We start from the raw sequence: 14,299 nt of genomic DNA on the forward strand, positions 1-14,299 counted from the left end.
GTTTTTTGGTCACATACATAGATTTGTAGATGTTACCGCAGCCAAATGCTTGTGTTTCTAGCTCCAACTGTGCAGTAATACCGAGCAATAATAATAAAATAAATATACACATAAATACAAAAAAACTAGTTATATAGGATGAGCCATGACTAGAATACACTATATACATATAAAGTGGGTAAAACAGTATGTAAACATTATTAAAAAGTGACCAAGGCAGCACTCTCTAAGGTGCAGGGTACAGTACTGGGTGGTAGCCGGCTAGAACAGTGACTAAGGTTCAAGACAGGGTACTGGGCGGAGGCCGGCTAGCGGCGACTGTTCAACAGTCTGATGGCCTGGAGATAAACAGCTTCTATCAGTCTCTCAGTCCCAACTTTGATACACCTGTACGGTATCCTCTTTCTAGGTGGTAGCAGGGTGAACAGGACGTGGCTCGCGTGGCTGAGGTCATTGATGATTTTCTTGGCCTTCCTTTGCCCCCGGGTGCTTTAGATGTCCTGGAAGGCAGGCAGGGTGCCCCCGGTGATAAGTTGGGCTGGCCGCACCACTGTCTAGAGAGCCCTGCGGTTGCGGACGGTGCAATTGCCGTACCAGGCGGTGATGCAGCCAGACAGGATGCTTCAATGGTGCACCTGTATAAGTTTGTGAGGGTCTTAGGGGCTAAGCCGACTTTCATCAGCCTCCTGAGGTTGAAGGTGCTGTTACACCTTGTTCACCACGCTGTCTGTGTGAAGGGACAATTTCAGGTTGTCAGTGAAGTGCACACCGGAGAACTTGAAGCTTTTGACTCTCCACTGCGGCCCCATCGATGTGTATGGCGGCGTGCTATCTCTGCTGTCTCCTGTAGTCCACGATCAGCTCCTTCGTTTTGTTGACGCTGAGGGAGAGGTTATTTTCCTGGCACCACTCCGCCAGGGCTCTCACCTACTCCCTTTAGGCTGTCTTATCATTGTTGGTAATCAGGCCTACCACTGTCGTGTCGTCAGCAAACTTGATTGAGTTGGAGACTTGCATGGCCATGCACTCATGGGTGAACAGGGAGTACAGGAGGGGGCGGAGCACGCACCCCTGTGGGGCCCCGTGTTGATGATCAGCGTGGCAGAGGTGTTATTGCCTACTTTCACCACTTGGGGTTGGCTCGTCAGGAAGTCCAGGACTCAGTTGCACAGGTAGGGGTTCAGACCCAGGGCCCTGAGCTTAGTGATGAGCTTGGAGGGCACTATGGTGTTGAAAGCTGAGCTGTAGCTAATGAACAGCATTTTTACATAGGAATTTCTCTTGTCCAGGTGGGATAAGGCAATGTCGAATGCGTTGTCCGTGGATCTGTTGGGGCAATATGTAAATTGTACTGGGTCTAAGGTCTTGGGTAAGGTGGAGGTGACATGGTCCTTAACTTGCCTCTCAAAGCACTTCATCATGACAGAAGTGAGTGCTATGGGGCGAAAGTCATTTAGATCAGTTACCTTCGCTTTCTTGGGTACAGGAACAATGGACATCTTAAAGAAAGTGGGGACAACAGACTGGAATATGGAGAGATTGAATATGTCCGTAAAGACTCCATCCAGCTGGTCTGTCCATGCTCTGACGACGCGGCTTGGGATGCCGTCTGGACCGGCAGCCTTGAGGGTTAAAGCGGCAATATGTAACTTTTTGGGCAGCCCAACCAAATTCAAATAGAAATGTAAGGTATAGATCTGTCATTCACAATGACAGCAAGTCTAAAAAGCGGTAGATCTGTTCTATGTTTCCCGTTCTTAAGTTTCGTATTTGCGTCTTTTACTGTACACCAGCTTCAATCGGCTGAAAATACAAAATTTTTGGTTACTGAAAATATATGTCGCAGTGGTTTAGATAGTACAATGACTCTCTACACTATGCATTGCTTGTTTTGTCACAAACTGAAATTAGGTGAACTATTAGAATTTTTGCAACCAGGAAAAGGCGGATCGATTTCTGCATATTGCGCATTTAACACGTTTAAAAGACTTACGTCGACCATGGAGAACGAGAGCACACAGTCCTCGTGAGCGTAGGGGGCCCGCGTCTCAATGTTATTTTCATCGAAGCGGGCAAAGAATGTCTTTAGCTCATCAGGGAACGAGGTGTCGGTGTCATGGCTGTTTTTCCCTTTATAATTCGTGATTGTCTGGAGTCTCTGCCACATATGTCTCGTGTCTGAGCATTTGAATTGCAACTCCACCTTGTCCCTGTACTATCGTTTTGCCTCTTGATTGGCTTACCGAGGTCGTAGCTGGTCTGTTTGTAGACGTTTATCTTCCCAGACATCTTACCATGGTTAAATGCAGTGGTTCTGGCTTTCAGTTTTGCGTGAATGCAGCCATCTATCCATAGTTTTGGGTTTGGATAAGTTCTATATTGTCACAGTGGGAACAACATCCTCTATGCACTCCATGATGAACTCATTCACAGAGTCAGTGTATACGTCGATACTATTTTCAGAGGCGACCCAGAACATTTCCCAGTCTGCGTGATTAAAATCTTAAAGCATAGATTACGATTGGTCAGACCAACGTTGTACAGTCCTTATCATGGGAGCTTCCTGTTTAAGTTTCTGCCTATAGGTGGGAAGGAGCAGAATGGAGGCGTGATCTGATTTGCCGAAGGGAGGGTGGGGGTGGGCAGTCCCGGAAGGGAGAGTAGCAATGATCCAGGGTCCGTGTTGCGCGTCTAGCACAGGAAATGTGTTGATAGAATTTCAGTAGTGTTTTCCTCAAATTTCCTTTTTTAAAACCAACTACACCAGTTACCACAATCACATCATGAATTGTTAATCATGAAACAAACCCCTCAACCTTTCTTTTTCCCGGAGAGTTCTTTCTTCCTGTCCACGCGATGGATGGAGAACCCCGCTGGCTGAATGGACAAGAACAATATATTCGGAAAAAGAGCCATTATTCTCTGGAAGGAGCTCCTCGACCTGAGCTCGTCTACTTTATTTTCCAGGGACTGAACGTTAGCGAATAATATACTTATAGGAACAGAGGGCACATTTGTTCAGATTATGCGGTAAGCAGACATTCCGCAGTTTCATTCCTTTACCCAATAGATAATATGCTTTTCCATTGAGAGCAAAAAGTCTGTTCCTTCCTTGTGAGTTTCAGGCAAAAAAATGCAATTCTACACAACTGCTTTTTTGAAATTTCTTTACACTTAAGATTTTCACCTGGAAACAAGTGTTTATTGGTAGCAAGCCATGGCAGATTATTTTAGCTCTGATTGAACACTGTACAATATCAGCCCAGAATATCTGATATGAAAAAGGCCAGGTTTAGGCAACTGTGATGGGGGTGGGAGCCACAAAAAAACTCAACTCATTATGAGGGGGCACCAGTGGCACTCAGGTCTGAGTACCCACATCCATACCCACACATGCAGTCAGAGCCGGCCCTAGCCTTTTTGAGGCCCTAAGTAAAATGTTGTTTCCCTCCCCCACCTTGCGAGGAAAACATTTTAGCAGCCCCCCCTCTTGACAGTGGAAATAAATTAAGTTTTAGAGTTCATTTCCTGCAATTCTACACATTTTTGCCATGGGGCAGAGAAGATTTTGCAATTTTGTAACAAATTTAATGTCATTCTACTCATTTTGCCATGGGGCAGATAAATAAATTACCAGTTTTACAGTGGATTTCCTGCAGTTCTACACATTTTGCCATAGGGTGGAGTTAAATGTTTGCAGTTTTTTATATGATATCTGAGTGAGACAAAAAACAAAATGTATGGGGCATCCCCGGTCGGTAATTCGACCATGATTACTTCAAGTTTAGATCGCTGGCTAGAGTAACTTACCAATCCAATTTTTTTTTGCTGACATGGGTTAATTGAGTGACTGTCAGTGACTAACATAAGAGAAACTGCTGATGCAAAACCAAATTTTGAAATTGCACCTTGTGTATTCTATTATTCTAACTCAACAGTAAGTTGAGTCCCCGAGTGAGTTCCTAAAAAAAAGGGCCTACAAAGGGGGGGGGGGGGGGGGCACCAGTTGCCCATCCCTGAAAGTCTATTGTATCAGTTTTTTTTCACGATACCAAAACCACATCGGAACTACTCCTGTGACATCTCATGTCTCCACATCCGCTAACTTCTAGCGCTTTTTCCCAGGAAACCTTTTACTCTTGCATCCCGTCAACCAAATTCCCTTGACTCTTGATACCCATGCACCCATAGAGGTTGGAATCTCCTCATCCAACCAACCCTTTACAGTGGAACCCTTGTTACATGTCCAATCAGTGGGCCTTGTTAGTGCACAGGTCCGGCCCAGCCCCCACCCTCCGGCTGGCCCGTACTGACCTGGCAGAGGCCCGTGGAGGGGTTGGAACCCAGGCGGGCCGGCAGAGCATTCCCAGAAATACGGAGCCCCCCCAGGCCCTGGTTTCCCCAGTAGCAGCTCGGGCTGCAGGCCCAGGAAGGGAGGGCCGGGCTGGGGGAGAAAGCAGTGACCCTCTGCCTCTTGAAAGGTGACCAGCAGCCGGCGACTGGTGCACAGGTCTACACCACCGACAGACAAACACCAGGCCACCAACAGAAAGTAGAGTGGGGACAGCAGAGACAACAGACAAGGCCAGCGGAAACCATACAGTCAACGTAGTCCGAATGTTATCCAGACCTTACTAATTCTTTCACTTAGTAGTTTTACTTTGTCCAGTGAATGAAACTTTTTCCTGTATTACTTGCCAAGCCAGCAGACTGTTAGTCTGTTCTAGAGAATTGAGTGTTTGCAATGGTATTTATTCTCTGTCAAATAACCTTTTCCTTTAGGAAGTTTACAGCTATTCTTTATGCTATTTCTTTCCATTTCCTTTATAAAATATATTTTATCTTCACGAAGCATTTTTCTATTCTTCAATCCATACTCTTATCAGCTCCTCCAGCTCGCTTTAACCCTACTACTCACTCCTATAGCCTCGAACGGGGTTCTGTCTGCAGCACAGGCCCCTCATCTCATGCCAATCAGGCCAAAACAGTTGACCAATGGTGCTGAATGAAGATGTTATGAAATCTGTCATGATCAGAGTCACACTACAATGGCACATCCAAGGCAGTGGCATTCTACAGTTCTTGATTCTAAATAAAAGCAGTTGGTCAATAGATTTTGAATTCTGGCATTCTGACACATTTTTTCAGCGATTTTAGATTGGAGATAGGTGATCACTAGGAAGCCCATTTCTACAACCAAAAAACAGGTTTTAGCACAGCATCTAAACTTCTCTCCACACTGCTTTGGCTCTCTCTCGGAGTCGGACGTACTGCACAGCCAAATCCATAGGCTGCTGCTGGTTGCCATGGCAATAATATAGTTGAAAAAAGCTCCATTGAATCCAGAGGAACATTGCACAGTACAGTATGACTCAATAGACATGCAACAACATTAGTGCATTGTTTGACCAATGGCCACAAGGCGATGGAGATGACAGCAAGCGACAAACAGCGTTTTCAGACAGAGTTCACATTGCCATGCTGAACAGACAGAGATGGGTGTGGCACTAAGGCTATTAGGCTTAACAGTCTATATGTCTGAGCCTTGATTTGGAAAATGGGGTGGCATACATACACTTCTTCGTTGTAGATACTGCAGTGTCCAAAAATGTACCACTGGGGGGCAGTGACCAATTAAAAAAGACGCCTATGGCTACAATTTAAAATGTTCCTTTCACCTTAATTAAGTCATCTTTTAACTTCAAGAAATAGGCCTATACAAATTCTAACCTATTGAGCACAGTTATCCTTATTAAAAGATTAATTCACATGATCTATGTTTAGTAAAAATCTAAAAATCCCCATTCAACTTCTCACTTTCCTCATCCTCTCTTTGCCATAAAGCCATGCAGAAGAGTACCCTATTTAAAATGTTTGCGTTGTGCTCACCATCGTTGAGAGGGTGTCATGTTTTGGCTGATAAATGTAGTAAAATGTGAATACAATTGAAATTTCAACTTTCTCAAAATGGAACCACAAAGATGGAAATCAGACAATGTGTATTGAGTGGGAATATACACTGTTTTAAATTAAACTGTCAACATTCCAAAGGAAACCTATTGAACTAGAAATATGCATAATAGAATAGACATTCAAATTGGTATTTCACGGTGGGTGGACCAGCCACCATCATTCTGTAGTAATTGGAAGTTAAGCTTGAGGTCTTGAGGTCTTCACAGATCAACCCGAACCGAATACCCGAGACCTGAGCGGGTCCAGGTCCAAAATTCGAACTATTCCCTTGGGTCCAGGTCGGGTCCTGTTTCATTGTCATTGGGTCTATATAAGTACAGGTGATAGACCAGAGAGGACCTGACCACGGCTCTGCATAGCCTATAACACAGGGATGAGCAACTTTTGTAGGCCCGAGGATTAATCCCCCCCCCCAAAAAGAGAGATACATACACATATATATATACACACACACACACACACACACACACACATATATATACACACACACACACACCAAAAAAACATACATACTGTACATATATACAGTACAAGTCAAAAGTGTGAACATGTCTACTCATTCAAGGGTTTTTCTTTATTTTTACTATTTTCTACATTGTAGAATAATAGTGAATACGTCAAAACTATGAAATAACACATACGGAATCATGTAGTATTCAAAAAAGTGCTAAACATACCAAAATATATTTTAGTTTGACCGCAGAGTGAAGGAAAAGCAGCCAACAAGTGCTCAGCATATGTGGGAACTCCTTCAAGACTGTTGGAAAATAATTCCTCATGAAGCTGGTTGAGAGAATGCCAAGAGTGTGCAAAGCTGTCACCAAGGCAAAGGGTGGCTCCTTTGAAGAATCTCAAATATATTTTGATTTGTTTAACACTTTTGGTTACTACATGATTAAATTTCGTGTTATTTCATAGTGTCTTGACTACTATTCTACAATGTAGAAGAGAAGTTGTGTCCAAACTTTTGACTGGTACTGTATATGTATGTATGTATGTATGCATGCATGTATATATATTTTGGGGGGAGGAACTCAGTCGGGATCTTACTGTTGAGAGTTAGAATAGTAGAATACACAAGGTGCAACGTGGAGTAATCATGGTCGAATTACCGACCGGGGGGACCCCCATTGATTTTGTTAGTCACCCTCACTCAGATATCATATTAAAAACTGCTAACATTTATCTTACCCTATGGCAAAATGTGTAGAATTGCAGAAAATGAGCTATAAAACTTAAATGTTTTATTATTTTTTGTCCCATGGCAAAATAAGTAGAATTGAATGAAATTAGATAAACTAAATGCTAAATCGTCTCTCCACCTCATGCTTAAATGTAGAATTACAGCAAACTTGGTTTAAAACTGCAACATTTTCTCTTCGCCCCATAGAACATTTTGTAGAATTTCAGGAAACTAACTCTAAAACGTCAATTTTCTCTCCACTTTCAAAAGGCTAGGGCCGGCTCTGTGTAGGTATGGATGTGGTTATGCAGACCTGCCAGCCACTGTGACCCCTAATGATATTTGCAGATTTGTTTTGTGCCCACCACCCCCATTAAAGTTGCCCATCCCTTCTATAGCATATTTATTTTATGCTAATAAGATGAATTTATTAACTTATAGAAGGCCTAGCCAACATATAAAGACCTATTAGTTAACCGGAAGAGCAACTTGGCTGATTAGTCTAAATCCAAACCCGTTAGGGTACGGGTGGAGTCTAGGTCTGGCTGTTGTCAGGTCCATTTGTGATCGAGTCTGATTGTTCTCGGGTCTGGGCCCAACGTTTTGGAACAAAGAAGACCTCTAATCTAAGTTACAACATATGTTTACGCGTTTTTGAGATAATTGACATTAAAACGAAGACAAAAAAATGGCACAAACAGTTTAACAACCCTGTTTGTACACTTTCAAATCATATCAAACTCAACCGTTTATCTTTTTCAGTGATGAAGACATGGATGTCTACCATGGGCAAACACGTTTTGAAGGTTTCGTTCAAATCAAATGGGGTGCAGTCAGAAAGTGCATTAATACAGAACGACCCTATACACAATATCAGCCAGGACAGCTATTTCAGCCAGGACAGCAATATCAGCCAGCTTGTAAGTATGGCGCTTCTTCTGAAGACAGTGTCCCTACCGTTAGCTGATGAAGGCGCAGAGAGCGGATAGATCCTTTGGCGTTAGCATTACTGCACAGGCATAGACAAGCATGCCTATATATTTTATGTGCGTATGTGTTTGTGTATGCTTGTGTTTTTGGTCAGGCTTTAAAAAGACAGATAGAGCAGGTTTTCCCCACAAGCAGCAGCAGAGCAGATTATGATCAATACAAAGCAATAAAGAGACATATGCTGGGGGGGGGCAAGGTGGAGCGGAGCAGGGTGGGCGGCTGCTTGCCTTCCACTGCGCATTGGCGTCCCGTGTGGTAGGGGGCACCGCCGTGGTTCTGCGACTCGGGGAAGGCACCGTGTGCTGGGGCGGTAGCGGGGAGCAATGGCGAGCCTTGGTGCGTTTTTACGTGCACCTTAAGGTAGGATGCAGTGGAGAAACCTGGAGACCAGGAGAAGAACACAGAACAAAAGGGCAGTGGCACTACACATCCAGCTGGGAGAGAAAGGATGCTCCCTGTTGTCATGTACCCAAAGATGACTGTGGGACAACAACATAAACTTGTTCCCACGTCCACCATCCGTGAAACTGTTTTATATTTTCATGCAGACAAGCATAAGAGCTGGTACCAGGGATAATAATATGATTTTGTTGAACTGAGCTGAGCTTTTGGATGATGTAATAACCCCTCAAAAAGAAATATGAAGCGCATCTAACTTCAAAAGGCAAGGGAGAATGTGAACCTGCAAAAGGAAGGGTAACCTCAAGCAAGAGTCAAAAAATATGCAACCACTGTTCTCTCTTATCTAAGCTATTAGGCTTACCACAAGAATGACACCATCTCTAGCCAGGTAACTCAAGACAAAATAAGCAAGGTAAATGAAGACAAAAGAAGCCCAATACAGTATGTTGGGGCATAATTTCAGACCTTAGGTCTAAAGACAAACTGCACGGGGGGGGCAGAACTAATCTATAGTAGTACACACAATCAGGTAAGACAGACAAGTCTCAAATAAAACAATGGCACTGTTCACTAGGAGCAGCTGACGGCTCCGTTTGACAAAACATTAACCATCAATTACTTTATTACATTAATGAAACCTGTGTTGCATTAACGTACTGACGGTACAAGAGAGTAAATTGGAATGGCAGCAAGAGAATGTTCAGAGGACAACAACAAACAAGAAGCTACCATGGTGGCTGCCAACCCATGACTGATGCACTAGCATTGTGCAGTGGGTCTGAGATTATTGACACCCTTGATAAAGACCAGGAAAAATGACTGCATAAAATAAATAATTTAAATTACTGAGCTATATTGTATGCGCCCAAAAAAGTGGGAAATTATATTATTTTATACATTCAATTGCTCAAAGAGAACCCCATACGTACTGTAAAATATGGTGGTGGATCTTTCATGTTAAGGGGATATTTTGCTTCCGCTGGTCCTGTGGCCCTTGTTAAGGTCAACGGCATCATGAACTTTACCTAGTTCCAGGACATTTTAAACAAAAACCTGGTTGTTTCTGGCAGGAGGCTGATACTTGGCCGCAAGTGGATCATATGAAAATCCACAAAGAAAATTCTTAATTGGCCACAAAATATGCATTTTACAATGGTCATCTCAAGTCTATGGATGTGAAACCCATTGAAAACCTGTGGTTTGAATTGAAGAGGGCAGTCCATAAGTACAGATGAAGGATACCAAGGATCTGGAAGGATTCTGTATGGAGGAACGATCTAAGATCCCTCCCAATGTGTTCTCCAACTCATAAAACATTTTAGAAAAAGGCTGAGGTGAGGTTTTGAAAACAGGGGTGTCAATTTTTACCCCTACCTTTGAGAAAAAAAAACATATTACTTGTTAAACAAAATCATTTTTTTCAGCAATTATTTTAGTATAAAATAAATCCCCATTTTTTTGGAGCATACAACATAAGCTCAGTATTTGAATGATTTATTTTATACACTAATTTTTGCTTATCTTTATCAAGGGTGTAAATTATTTCAGACCCCACTGTATGTACTACCTTGCAGATCACACATGTAGAAAGCAACCCAAGTTCTTTGCACCAGCTGAGGTAGTTACTACATTATTAGATTTGAATAGTAAAAATATTGGTAGATCATCCTTGTGGCAAGATGGAAATAGCATTCTGGAAGAGAGGCAGGTTAACAAGAAGAAGAAAAACATACAAATCTAAGAAACAAGAAGACACAGTCATAGAACGGAAGCTGCCATCCTGATTCTCCTGACAGGCATGAGGAGATGATGCTGCACACTAGGCCTGAGGTTACCTTTGTTGCATATGCTACAGTAGTTGTGAGGTCCTTCACTGTGTTTCTTGAGGTGGTCGGTCATGTACGCAGCCCGGAGGTACTTCCCACATACCTGGCACGGGATCTTGTCCTCGTGGCAAGCCAGGTGAGACCGCAGACGATCTCTCGTAGCAAAGGAGGCATTACAAATCTGAAGAGGAGGAAAATACAGGTAAAGAGCATGCCCTCTTACGTTACCTACAGAAACAGTATTAATTTACCGTCAACCTTTCAACCATATTCTAATCAACAAGAATGAGTATGTTTACATGCAACCAAATAATTCCATATTTAACTGATTATGGCAGTAGGCCGAATATGGCAATAGCCATTAACACTTTACTCCGCTTAAAGATGCACTATGCAAAAATCGCTCTGCCATTTCCTGGTTGCCAAAATTCAGTCCTTGTTTTTAGTTTATGTGACAAAACATGCAAGTATTGTGTAGAGAGTCATGGTAGTATCTAAACCACTGTGAAATATATTTTCCATAAACCAAAATATAGTACTTTCAGCTGTTTGAAGCTGGTGTAGAAAACCGAAAGTAAAAGATGAAAAAAACAAAACTTAAGAACGGGAAACAAAGAAATAGCTTTTATGGAACTGTGGGCTTGGTGACGAATATGAAGCGAGGGCCAGCTAACGAGGGCATACAGGTCGCAGTGGTGGGTAGTATATGGGGCTTTGGTGACAAAACGGATGGCACTGTGATAGATTACATCCAATTTTCTGAGTAGAGTGTTGGAGGCTATTTTGTAAATGATGTAGATTAAGGCAGCCCCCCGCACCTATCTGATTCAGAGGGGTTGGGTTAAATGCGGAAGACCCATTTCAGTTGAAGGCATTCAGTTGTACAACTGACTAGGTACCCCCCTTTCCCCAGTCAAGTGAGTAAAACAAAACTAAAAGTAAGCATCTTAAAAAAAGTTCACACATAAAAACATTGTATGTCTCAACTCAGAATCAAATAGTCTTTGCAAAAATAATATGTTTATTTTGATTGACAATTTTTGCCATCTATTTCAGTCCCATCAGGTAGCCTGATTTCAGATGTGTCCATGTAAACTGGATTATTAGAGAAATCGTTCATTTTGCAAAGCACGTAAACGTTTTAAACAGACTATTATATTCGTTTGGATTGTCATTGAGTAATCGTATTCAATGACAATTCAATCATTAAAAGAAGTAAATACCACACTGACCGATTTGAAGTGTTGTTCATTCATTGTGACAAATATTGCATCCACATCAACTCTCCTAAGAGAATCCAGTTGTTACTATTGTCTCACCTGACACTTATGGGGTCTCTCTGTTGTGTGAACCTGCTTGATGTGTCCATTAAGATGGTCTGGCCTGAATAAAACAAACATAGGCATGTTGAGACAGATGCAGACAGTACATGAATGATTCTGAGTAAGAAGACCATTTGTCTATATTTCCCCTCGAACACAGAATGCTTAGAATAGAATAGGGAATGCCCCTGGAAGTAGTAATGGTATTGTAGGTCTAACATAATAACTGTCCATAGCTCACCTTGAAAACCCCTTTCCACAGCTTTGACAGACGTAAGGTTTGCCCACAGATCCATCGTGTGATCGCACATGGTATGACATCCTATCCTTGCGCTTGAATCGCAGGCCACAGACATGACAAGCATATGGCTTTTCCCCGGAATGAGACAATTTGTGTCGGTTCAGGTGGTAGACATCCCGGAACACCTTTCCACAAATGTCACAGCCAACGTGACGTCTCGTCCTCTCTCGTTTACGGCTGATATCTACTGTTCCATGCAAGGGCATGCCATTCTCCAACAGACCGGGCTGACCAGAGTGCGTTATCAAGGTAGGGCCGCCTCCGCTACTCGCGCCATGGCTGGACGCTCCATGCTGCGCTTCGTGATTTCTCAACCGCACAGCCTCTGTAAATGCTTTGCCACATATTCCACAAGGAAATAGCTGCTCAATGTCTTTAACGTCAGAGGTGCTGTGGTTATAATGTATATGCTCTATGGCTGTCGCTTTCTTTGGTCGTCCCCTGCCTCTCTTAGAACCCGGAGATCCCTCTTCTTGGAACCGGTTGCCCGTCTTCTCTGATGGAGACACGGGCTGCAGGACTGGAATAGTGGACTGGGGGCTGCTATCCGACACGACAGTGTCATTGGCATGACTTCCGTCCACTGTGTGTCCATTGTTGCTATTTTCCAACAAGCCATCCCCATTTGACATGTCTACGGCTAATTTGAAACCCAATTCAGAGCCCCCCGTGGCACGGAACAAACTGACGTCGCCTCCTCGAGAGGGTGGTACAAGGATTTGTACATTGGACTGTTTGATTACTTCTTGGCATATCTCGATGACAGAACGCATTAACAGAAACTTAGCAGCTGTCATCAACTCGGGGAAACATTCCAATCGTACCACAATCCTAGAGGTGTAGACAAAGTCCAAAATGTCTTTAAAAACTTTGGGGCTTATCGTATGCATCTCGAGTTCTTTTGCCTCCCCGTCGCCCTCCGTTTGACAACCAAAAACGGACTCGAAGTACTCGCTGCACGCCGCCAGTACCGCCTTGTGGGCAGGGAAGCTCTCTTCGCCAACGCACAAGATCACATCGCAAAACCTGCCTCCATCTTTCCTCTGAATGTTGAGGTTGTGTAGCATCTCCGCGCTATGATTGCTCACCTGATAGGTGTATGAAGAATTCCACGACTGCTCCGCTATTCTCTCCATGCCGAATTCATTCAACATCAATTTAGGTTAGCGACTAGGGGTGGCGAAACAAATAATGTATAAAGCTCAATAGTCGGGGTAAATTAAATAAAAAAACACGACGACCACCCTTCCCTCTGTTTAGCATCTAAAATGTTAGCAGGGAAAAATGGCAGCCCCCCAGCTTCCTGTGAACTTTAACCTTTTTCGTTTCAAACTGAGGGGGGGGTTATCGTTCTATATTTTCACGTCGCTTTTAGATACTCGACAAAGTGTGTGTCTCTCATGTCAAATGTATTCTTCTGATACTACAGCCATTTAGGCTACAAGAGGTTGGGTTGAAGTTGTCAAATACATTCATAATATTCCTCTTCCTGGTTTCTCCCTTCATCTTTTTTTTCTCCAACAAGCCCCCTCCCCCAGCCGCCGCTGAGAAAAGGCTGACCGTATAGCTTTCAGAACAAAAAGGGTGCGACCGTGCGCATGTTAGAATATAACGAAAAATCTTTACAAAGTTGAACTATACAGACGACTCCAACCATAACTTTGATGCGGCAATATTTTTTATGACCCATCCAATTCTGGCACTAGTCTATAACATGTATATGGCTTGCTGCCATTCACACGTTGCAGATGCCTTTGGAGAATTGCCCAATTTAAAAGGCGCTACTCGCATATGCAAATAGCCAGCTCATGACAGTAAGGCAAAGAAATTGCGAGAACCGAAACTCAATTTGAAATGTAAAACTCCATGTTTATCGTCAGTTGCCACCACAAAAACAGAAAGGTAAACAAACCATGACATTCAATAAGATTGGGACCCCCCCCCCAAAAAAAAGTCTGCTTCCCTTACTGTCCAGTGGTTCCAATGAAATATGACCTATAATTATTTACAATGAGTGATCATTTAAATGTGTAAGGAAAACGTAAAAAGCAGCTTGTGTTGGAATGTGGGCATAACATAAGAATGGTGAGTGTACCTGTGATAATATTCACCCAAGTAAACCTGATTGGCCAGCTCAGCCAATGACATGTTCTAGGAATAAATAGCAAGCATTTTTTTTAAACAGGCACATGTTTTTCCTCCAATTTATGCTTGGCCCACAAATGAGTATACTGTAGGATGAGTCAACATTTGGGTATGTGTTAAAAGAATATACATTTAAGTGAGATTGTCACTGGACAGT

At 43.0% G+C, this 14,299-nt stretch overlaps 1 protein-coding gene across 3 annotated transcripts in view; it reads right to left on the reverse strand.

Annotated features, from left to right (window-relative positions):
- LOC139562398 (POZ (BTB) and AT hook-containing zinc finger 1-like) overlaps positions 1–13,506 on the reverse strand; it is a 17,378-nt gene extending 3,872 nt beyond the window's left edge. The window contains exons 1-5 of one of the 3 annotated variants that reach the window (XM_071380105.1): positions 11,938–13,506; positions 11,694–11,757; positions 10,384–10,555; positions 8,374–8,526; positions 4,315–4,512 (exon numbers count right to left, since the gene is read on the reverse strand). In XM_071380105.1, coding sequence (XP_071236206.1) covers positions 4,315–4,512; positions 8,374–8,526; positions 10,384–10,555; positions 11,694–11,757; positions 11,938–13,151 — 1,801 coding nt within the window. In that variant the 5' untranslated portion in view covers positions 13,152–13,506. The remainder of the gene's footprint in view (positions 1–4,314; positions 4,513–8,373; positions 8,527–10,383; positions 10,556–11,693; positions 11,758–11,937) is intronic. The other 2 variants (XM_071380096.1, XM_071380099.1) reach the window with 2 other exon arrangements.
- Between the last annotated feature and the right edge of the window lie 793 nt (positions 13,507–14,299).

The sequence above is a fragment of the Salvelinus alpinus genome, chromosome 2 (assembly GCF_045679555.1).
Source record: "Salvelinus alpinus chromosome 2, SLU_Salpinus.1, whole genome shotgun sequence".
Taxonomy (NCBI): Eukaryota; Metazoa; Chordata; class Actinopteri; order Salmoniformes; family Salmonidae; genus Salvelinus; species Salvelinus alpinus.